Source organism: Pholis gunnellus (assembly GCF_910591455.1).
Source record: "Pholis gunnellus genome assembly, chromosome: 12".
In the NCBI taxonomy this organism is placed as follows: domain Eukaryota; kingdom Metazoa; phylum Chordata; class Actinopteri; order Perciformes; family Pholidae; genus Pholis; species Pholis gunnellus.
Window position 1 is genome coordinate 3,141,631 of NC_136539.1, and position 9,547 is coordinate 3,151,177.

The window sequence follows — 9,547 nt, forward strand, 5'->3', positions numbered from 1 at the left end:
GGTTTGATAAGATGCAGTTGTGGTGATTTTCATATTTGTGGTCAAAGAAAAGGAGGATTGTCACTGTTGTGGTGGGGTTTATGCACAGTGAGTGACATCAACCAGGACCTTGGAGTTAAAAGACTCTTTTTAGTATGGAAATGTTCTGATTACGTCCAGTCAGGTGTGTAGGTTGTTGTTTCCTGCTCTGCTGAAACATGCTCACTGGAACAAGGTGAAACTTTGGGTTTGAAAAAAAGGGGGAAAAAAGAAGGAGAACAAAAACCCAACGGGTCGGGAAGCATTGTGCAATAAATAGATTTGATGAATGCAGGCTTTATTTTATACAAAACATCTAAATCAATTTCTGTACAGGATTTCTTTTTTCTTTCTACCTACATGTTTTTCTTCCTTTCCTCCTTTTTTCCTATTTGTTTATTTGGTGGACATCCACGTCTGCTTGATTAATTTAATTTAATTTTAATGGGATGTCATTGCAGTTGTGTTGCGTTGCACTGTGGCATAATGGAGTCCTGGATTGATTTGAAATGCTGTAAGAGGTGATGTGTAACAAGGATTGTGTCGTTTGTGTTTCCTCCAGCTGAGGGCAGCAGCACCGCCGGCGTGCTGCTAATCTACTGCAGTTCTACAGCAGAAGAAGTTCCCGATGCAACAGCACGGCATCAACATGCCTACTGCTGTGATTATGGAGGAGAATTATGATAAATTATTAGAGCAGTGTGAAGCTCAAGAGCTCGAGGTAAGCACTGGATCGCGAAATTCATTCTGAGTTGTGCCAACGACGCTTTCTTGGAGGCTTGGTAGTGATACGACAGTTAGCGTTAGCTCACGACCAGCTTTGGCTAACGTTATGGCTAAGAAGCTAGTCTGTTGTCACTAACGTTACTTTAACGCGTATTATACTTTCAGCCACTGGTGCATTAAAACGTACGCTACGAGTTAGCTCATAATTGAAAAAAAAAAAGAATTGTAACTTTTTAGACTTAGCGATACTCTGCTTTAACCTCTGCTACTAGCAGGTAGTAGGTAACGTTAGCTCGGTAGCTAGCCTCAGATAGCGAGACTTTGTTGTGTTGGTAAACTAGAGCTAATACAGCAGCACTGCTTTATTCAGGTTCCCATCACATAAAAGCCATTGCTTGTTTCACTGTGTGGCGTCAGGTACCTTGGGACTGACCAATTACTTTGATACATATAGCTAGAAACATTGTAAGTCAAGAGACCAACGCTACAACGTTAGCACAAAGTAATAACACACCTGACTGTAAGTGATGGTGCAGTCTGAAGCTAACGGTACGTAGCTAATGTCTGTTGGGGAGTCATCTTTGCCATATATCTTACATCATAGATTGTTTACAGTATGTACAGTTTGTTTGCTGATATGTATCTTCAATCTTTAATATCATACCTGCATTTCTCGTTAACAGGCTCCAGGGGGCATTGCAACACCGCAAGTGTACGCTCAGCTGCTGTCGCTCTATTTACTGCATAATGACATGTAAGTCCACTCTGTGTCTCTTCAGGAGCTGGTGGGGGTTTCTCTCTTTCTTCACAGGTTGTTTTTATTATTAGGGGTGGGGACATGGACTCATTTACTTACAAATTGTTGATAGACATATTTTGCCTATTTTTTTTGTTCTTCTTCATAGAATTACAAAGCATCTTTAATGTCAAAAAGACTTGGTAAACCGTGAGGATTCCCGTTTTCCTCCGCAGCTTTCTGTGCTCTGACTTTTTGTAGCACATGAAGAGCACGTACGGCTTTACAAATAATTAAAAAAAGAATGCATCTGTGTGTGGCAAACGGCAGTAGGTAGCTGAAGCTGTGCTACGTTATCTCACCGCTAACTCTATTCTAGCATTGCTGCCTGCACCTGCAGCGTAAGTCTGTGCATGGTCTAACTTGTTGCTGTGGCTCCAACAGGAATAACGGCAGGTATCTCTGGAAACGGATCCCCCAAGCAATAAAATCGGTGAGCATGATAAAACATATGGCGACATTGCTGATCACAACTCCTCAGCTGCCTCATCTTGCATATGCACCATGTGATTTGGTGCTGTTAAAATGTCACCACTCTGATTCACAACACAAGTATTTGGGTGTGACAGCACTTGACTGTAGCATGACAACCCCTGCCTTGTCAAGTGGCGCATGCTAATGCCTTTTCCATTTGTTGCATACAGGCAAACCCAGAATTGACATCTATTTGGGCCGTTGGCCAGCACATTTGGCAGCGAGACTTTCCAGGGGTCTACACAACCATCGCAGCCTTCCAATGGTCAGAGAATATCCTCCCGGTCATGGAGGCTCTCCGAGGTAACATTCCATTTTGCTTTTAAGATGACTGAAACACTTCTAAGTTATATTTATATGCTTTACGCATTTGGCTCTGGGTAAACGGTAGGGGAAATACCCTGTAGGGCAACTGGAGTGAATCATATATGCATGATTTAGAATTCAAATCAACAGGGTTCACCAGCTGACAACTGTTTTAGCTGTGATGCAACCCAGGGGAAATAACATGTAAGGGACTGAGTTTGACTTGTTTATAACACATTTTCATGTCCAGCAGTATGGCCTGTCGGCATTATGAAGGCTAGTTCAGGTTACAGCACAACACTCTGAATAAGTTAACCTGCTCACGTACTTACTCCGATAATCTCTCTTGATAACGCAGTTATTTCACACGTTCTTACGTCAAATGCCTCATTTTGTCAAACATCCCCATCCGTAGCATGTGACGGTTCCCTTGTGCAAGAGTTTAAGAATAGCCTCCCCCTCATGTTTACGTACTCCTTGTTCATCTGCCATGTATGCTGACGTGCGGTATGTCATAAGACACTTGGGTAACCATTGATAATAATTTCTTGTTGCGGTGGGGGGGGGGGGGGGGGGGGAGAGAGAGAGATTAAGAGTGTTTGAGTCTACTCGCACACATTTTACACTTTTTGAGTTTTTAATGTTGCAGTTTTAAACATGGCAGCAAATCCTCCTCTAAAGAAATGATTTATGTGATAAAGCAAGTCGATTGGTGTTAACTGTAAACACTTTCTATTGACTATGTTTGTGTAAAAATAACATTTAGCTGTATATCTAAACAGCCACTGCATTACAAGCAACTGGTCTTATTGGTCATAAACGTTAGGCTTTAAAATATCACCAACTAGGCATCAAATAACTAGAGCTGAAGGGATGTCTTAGACATGAGAAAACCTCAACATACATTTAACAAAACAAGTAAATCTGTGATTTAATATAGACATAATCATCTAAGCCGTCAACTTTCTTTTTTATTAACATCAGTGGTTAATTTAAATTTAGACAATTATGTCTAAACTGATGAAGATACTCCATTTCTAGTTGCAGACTAAACCCTTTTATATAGACAGCATGCGCTGTAATGTCCAACAAATCAAAGGAGTTGAAATGGTCAAAACAACACGGGGGTCAGAGGCTGTTGACATCGACTTGTTTACCTATTAGACAGAGCTCGGCCGGGGCTCCTCTGAGCCGGTCACGTGGAACCCGGTGGCCTCCGCTCAGTCCACCGCTCTTGTCGCTGTTAGAAGGGACACAGTGCTTACCAGGACGAGTGACACATGGGGCACTGAGGAGGAGGGGGCCATTTCTGTGAAAAGATCCCGAGACAGCAAGCAGGCAGGAATGTGCGCCCCGGTTGGTGGGAAGGGATCGGGTGTCACCAGCTGTGAGGGTCCGGTATAAAGGCCGGAGCTGCCAGCTCTCAGTCAGAATAGATATCAGCATTTCACACGTTACAGCACGCACTAAGGATAAGTGCGTGTCTGCTAACTTTTTGAAACAAACCGTTTGGTTTTCTCGTGTTAAAATAACAAAACTTGCCGGAGTAAGTGTAGTTGGAGACTTCTCCCATTATGGACGTTCAGAGGACAGGGTCTATGGGTCGGCCCCCGAGCCCCATGGATAGCCTGGAGAAGCAGCTGAGCTGCCCCATCTGCCTGGACATGTTTACCAAGCCCGTGGTCATCCTGCCCTGCCAACACAACCTGTGCCGTAGCTGTGCCAGCGACCTCTACGACTCCCGCAACCCGTACCGCTTCTCCGGCGGCGTCTTTCGCTGTCCTACCTGCCGCTTTGAGGTCGTGCTTGACCGCCATGGCGTGCACGGGCTCCAGCGAAACCTGCTGGTAGAAAACATTATCGACCTCTACAAGCAGCAGCAAGAAGGCAGCGGCGGCGGCGGCGGCGGAGGCACAGAAACCACCCTGAAGCCTAAGGAATCCAAAGAGCCGATGTGCCAAGAGCACGAGGAGGAGAAAATCAACATCTACTGCGTGACGTGTCAGGTGCCCACCTGCTCCATGTGCAAAGTGTTCGGCCAGCACAAGGACTGTGAGGTGTCACCGTTAGCAAACGTTTACCAGGCCCAGAAGGGGGAACTGAGCAACGCCATCGACACCCTGGTGGCCGGCAACGGCCGCCTGCAGGCCCTGCTCAACCAGATGGAAGATGCCTGCCGCGCCGTCCAGGAAAACGCTCAGCTTGCCAAGCAGGGGCTGGCCGAGCGCTTCGACCTGCTGTACGCCGTCCTGGAAGAGCGCAAGACCGTTCTGCTTGAGCAGATCGGCAAAGAGCAAGACGAGAAGGTGGCGGCTCTGCGGGCACTGGCCCAGCGTTACGGCGAGCGGCTGCAGACCAGTTCGGAGCTCACAGACACGGCCGTGAGGGCCCTGGAGCAGGGCGGCGCCGCTCAGTTTCTGCTGGCCTCCAAGGGCCTCATCACGCAGACCAAGGACGCAGCGAAAGGCTCGCTGGGGGAAGAGAGGCCGGAGCCGGGCTTCGAGAAAATGGACCACTTCACTTTGTCGACGGAGCACGTCGAGGCAGTCCTGGCAAAAATGGACTTCGGAGCTTGTGATGATGATGAATTTGAGGACGCAGAAGAGGAGGAGGAGGAAGAAGAGGAGGAAGAGGAATAGTGAATATGGAAGTGGTTATGGACTATAATGTAATACGTGCTTTCGAAGGTTTTTCTGTGTTGATGGCTGGGACTGCGTTTGATGTTGAAAGAAATACAAGGTTACAGTGGCTGTTGGCTATAATGGCTTGCCCATACTTTCAGTGCAATATTTAATTTCAATGTTATATTCATACCTTTTCTTAACTTGTTTTTATACTTTTGTACTTCTAAGCCAGTTCAATGGAGAAAATGACTTTGATAAATGTAACAATAGAACGTCTGAAGATTGATTACATGTCATTTCCCTCATATGTAGCTCAAGCAAATAGCCGTTTGTGTTTCTCTCACTTTGTCCAAGTTTGTGTTGAATTGGTGATCAGCTGATCCGCCTGTAATCACCAAACCTGTCTCTAATGGAATGTGAAATAAAGCTGCATGAAGTTAAGCTCCCATTTGCTTTATTGGCCAACTAAAACATGAAGCTTAATTAAGTTAAGGGAACATACAGAGGAAGACTCAGTATTATTTTGGTTGGAGTGCTTCCATCCAAAATGTTTGCCAGACTGCTGCTGCTTTTACTTGGCAATAGGCTGCATTTAAAAATAAAAGCCCTTGCCACGTCCTGTCTGCTTTGCCTTTGCTGGTGAAAAGTGGGGGGCTATTTATAAGAGGTGAGAAACGATAGCGGCCCTGGAATAGACTCTGGGACGGACAGGACAGGTCCTGTTTCTGCTCCATAAAGCTCCCATCCTCCCACTCATGGACGTCTTGCTCAGCAGCAAAGGCCGGTCCAGTTGCCACACGAGTCATCGCCCAACGGTCAAGAGGCCGCGGTAAAAATACATGCGTTCCCGGGCGACCGTGTTACAAAAAGCCCCCCGGAGGTGACCCGCTTGTCCTCCGTTCCTCTTCTAACACAAAGCCAGACGAGTGCAAGAAAGTTGTTCCAACACCAGGAGCACTTTTATGGTGTTTGACATGTGGTTCACTTTTAACAGATGGGAGTTTTATTCTGAGTGTGTGTGTGTGGGGGGGGGGGGGTCAGCTGGGTCAGTTTCCTTTGTAGTCAGTCATCATGACGAGACACCGCAATGACAAAACAATAGTATTTTATCCACTTTTCTCTGGAGCCCCACCATTAAAATATCACTAAAGTGTCTAAATACAGACTGCACATATTAATCTACAACCATAAAAACATGACAAAATCAAACTAAGGTACCGTCAAACACAATTGATATACAAGCACTGCCTTTTGTTGGATAAGCACAATAACAGGAGTACAGGAAGCCCCTTGGACAGCAGAATGGGGAAAGTGCTCCTCACAAAATCTCCAGCCTTCGACTCCCAGCTGTCTTTACTCATCCCGCTTGTTATTGTTACTGCCGCTAGCTGCTGCAACAGACTGTTGGTATACACACACACACACACACACACACACACACACACACACACACAGACACACCGTTGCTAGGCTATAACACTTGAAAGGCTATAACCCTGAGGCATTTACGTGATAGCTGCAGGAGCAGAGAATACATGCTGCTGTATGTTGTTCTGTGAGGCCCTGCCACTCTGAAAAGTTATCTCCACAAACTACAGCAGCATGTCACGTCGGGCCAGATAAATGTGTCTGCTCAAGCCAGAGCCTGTTGATAAAGGCTTCAGGGCTTCGTAGTGTTGAGCACTGCACAGCATACTGGAACGCTCTCGCTTCATCTTAAGCCTGCCTCATTAAACAGATCTATTTTTAAGTATACTTGATTATAACAAAATCCAGTTTCCCAATTTGTTTTAGCTCCTAAATTCATCATTATCTAGTCCAAGGTTACATAACTACGAATGCAAACACACAGGATTACCATAAGCAGACTTTAAGATGGGGAAAATTTGCCAGAACAGGGAAAGTAGTGAAAACTGCAGCTCTGGTGCATTCACTTGAGATCTGCACAAAACACACTCACAGAGAGTATGCCCCTGGCTTCAAACCCTCTTTGTATCACTCTTGACTGTAATTCATGGTTTATAACCCCCTTGTGTTGTTGCTAATTTGCAACTTTGTTCACGGGAACCATGACCCTTTTGAATACCATGTTAAACTTGTGTGTGCAAGTTCACCGCTAAGTTGTTGTTGCACTGTAATACACAGCCAGAGCAGTTTTGGCACACATGTACCCGTCTGATATTAACGTCTCCCGTGGTTCACGCATTCCCTCACAGAGAGCACGCGGCAGCGGGCGTACAGTCTAGTGGCCCAGGCGTACACCTCCATCGCAGCAGAAGATTTCGCCGCCTTCGTGGGATACTCTGTGGAAGAGGCAGTGAAGGGTAGGATTCAGTTTACACAACCTCCTCACAGGAAATATTATTGTCATCGTGTAAACCTAGTTCAAAACATGTTACAGTAATAAAAGCAGACATTCGCTGATCGTATTTCTATTGTTCTTCTTTCCCATCTTCGTCTGTAGGTGTGGTGACCCAGGGCTGGCAGGCTGACCCCGCTACCAGGATGGTGATGCCCAAAAAGCCAGGTAGGTGGCAGCATTGCTCTTTTAATCCGTAACCCGTCGTCAGCACACTGTTATGTTATGTTACCCACACTTTTTGCCTCTCTTCCCCGACATTTTATCAGACACTCGTAAAACTGTTGAGAGCAGGAATTTAAGAGACATTTTAATCTCAATGAAAAACGAGGGTGACGTCTTTCCCCTTTTCCGAGAATCTCTTTGAAATGTTTGATTTGCTAAGTCTCCTCTGTCTAATGTCCGAAGGGTTCCCTCATCCATTCCCTTTCTTTTCTCCTCCTCCACTCACTTATTTTGTCAAGTGATATTTTTCTTTTTTTTATCACATCATCACCTGTCCTCAAGCTCAGACAGTCATGGATCTATCTCGCAAGATAAACCTGCTGATTTACGCAAACGGTCGAGTCGCCGAAGCATCTGCCGCGCACATGTCCGGCTCAACGCGCTTACCTCACTCACCATTAATCCTCGCATGTCTGTTACCCCCCCCCCCCCCCCCACACACACACACGCACGCACGCACGCACGCACGCACGCACGCACGCACGCACGCACGCACACACACACACACACACACACCCTCCACAGCGCCATTGGGGCTAAATAGCGCTTGGTAATTTGGTAATACTAGTTTGTAGAGTGGATCTCACACACAGGAAGTCATTCTGGTCGAGATAGATGTAAAGTAGTTAAGTCTTGTAACAATCTGCTGGCTGGAAGCCTCTCGGGCTCACGTAGGTGGTGTTGTTAAACGGTGGTGACAGTGCGGTTAACTCGACCTGTGACCTGACGTCTGAGTTAGAACGCGTTGCAGATGGAAGAAGATGGATGGCACTTGGCTCAATGGGGAATCCCCTCTGACTCAACCTCTCCTCCCCTCTCTCTCTCTCTCTCTCTCTCAACAGATCCTCCCCCCGTCTCACTGGTTCCAAACGAGCAGCAGTTGGCCAGACTCACCGACTACGTGGCTTTTCTTGAGAACTGATAACTCGCCATTCTTTTTCCCTCTGGCCTGGAACAGGGGGAGAGTACAGGTGTGGATAGACCTCCGGTCTCACTCCCTGATGGAGACGTACAAAAAAAACACACCCATCATCTGGCATGACTGCTGCACGCTCTTCTCCAAGACCTGTTTCTTTATGACTCGTCTAGCTCCCCCTGTTAATTCATACGGTGAAAATGTCAGAACACAATGTTGTCTTTCGCTCTCTGTAACCCACCTGATGTATAGATGTGGGTCTTGGTTTTGAAGGAACCTAACAGACCCTTACAATACAATAGAAATACACAAGCTGCTATGTTTTAGCACTTGGAGGTTGCCAACAAATTTAGTCAGGAAGTCTTCAGACCTCATATTTTGAAGTTTATGTTCACTGGTTAATAAATATTTTGCTGTTTCTAATTTACTGTTTTTCATTTTGTATTAGTTCTGTATCAGGTCGGTCTTTACGGAGAGCAGACTGGGCTCAATCGAGGAAGTGGAACATTTAATTACATTTGCCGCTTGGTGCTTTACTGCTGTCACGTGAAGATGAGTTTGCCGTTTTCTGTGGCCCGGCATCAACTATTCACGTACATAAGGAAGAACCATTAATGCTGTGGTCGCCGCCACGTTAGACCACCAGTTAACTTGACGTGCAAATAATCTGATCAAAGCTGTTTTGGTTGGTCCACATGTGTTGAATGGTATGAATTACACAAACCTCTCAGTCCTCCAACTTTCAAATCTGTTGCCTGGCTGAACCCACCCACTGTGACATGCAAAGCAGCTTTACTGTCAGTGCGGAGATTTCAAATCACTTCTTCAGAGTAGGCCAATTATTACAAGTTATTATGAAATAGTAGAATGAATGCTCCGTTCGTCTACTAAAGCTTAAATGACCATGGAGTGATGGACGCTTTGCTTTGTTAGAGCACATCTGGCTGCCGTCTGTTCAGCAATGCTACCAAATGAATGTCTGCTGGTGTTTTTTTTAATGTTTTTTAGCACTTATTTACTTTATCCTTAATGGACCTACACTAGCTTGAAATTGGCAGACATTTGACGTGATTTAGTGTGAAATTGTGTACATCAGAGCCATT

The 9,547-nt window shown here is 45.7% G+C and overlaps 2 protein-coding genes across 2 annotated transcripts; both read left to right on the forward strand.

The window, feature by feature from the left end:
• The first annotated feature begins 628 nt into the window (after positions 1-628).
• Positions 629-8,862, forward strand: cops8 (COP9 signalosome subunit 8). Its single transcript, XM_079170809.1, has 7 exons — positions 629-739; positions 1,428-1,498; positions 1,925-1,973; positions 2,185-2,317; positions 7,161-7,268; positions 7,409-7,471; positions 8,371-8,862. The coding sequence occupies exons 1-7, from the start codon at positions 647-649 to the stop codon at positions 8,448-8,450; spliced, it is 597 nt and encodes a 198-aa protein (XP_079026935.1). The 5' UTR covers positions 629-646; the 3' UTR covers positions 8,451-8,862.
• On the forward strand, positions 3,767-5,647 carry trim63b (tripartite motif containing 63b). The gene has a single exon (XM_079170808.1). The coding sequence runs from the start codon at positions 3,895-3,897 to the stop codon at positions 4,957-4,959; it is 1,065 nt and encodes a 354-aa protein (XP_079026934.1). The 5' UTR covers positions 3,767-3,894; the 3' UTR covers positions 4,960-5,647.
• Positions 8,863-9,547: the final 685 nt, after the last annotated feature.

Excerpts from the sequence above, each read along its gene's own strand:
- cops8 (XM_079170809.1), top strand. The coding sequence starts at position 647 with ATGCAACAGCACGGCATCAACATGCCTACTGCTGTGATTATGGAGGAG. Across the intron at positions 740-1,427 it reads GTGAAGCTCAAGAGCTCGAG|GCTCCAGGGGGCATTGCAAC; the intron begins GTAAGCACTGGA and ends TCTCGTTAACAG. Across the intron at positions 7,269-7,408 it reads TGTGGAAGAGGCAGTGAAGG|GTGTGGTGACCCAGGGCTGG; the intron begins GTAGGATTCAGT and ends CTTCGTCTGTAG.
- trim63b (XM_079170808.1), top strand. The coding sequence starts at position 3,895 with ATGGACGTTCAGAGGACAGGGTCTATGGGTCGGCCCCCGAGCCCCATG.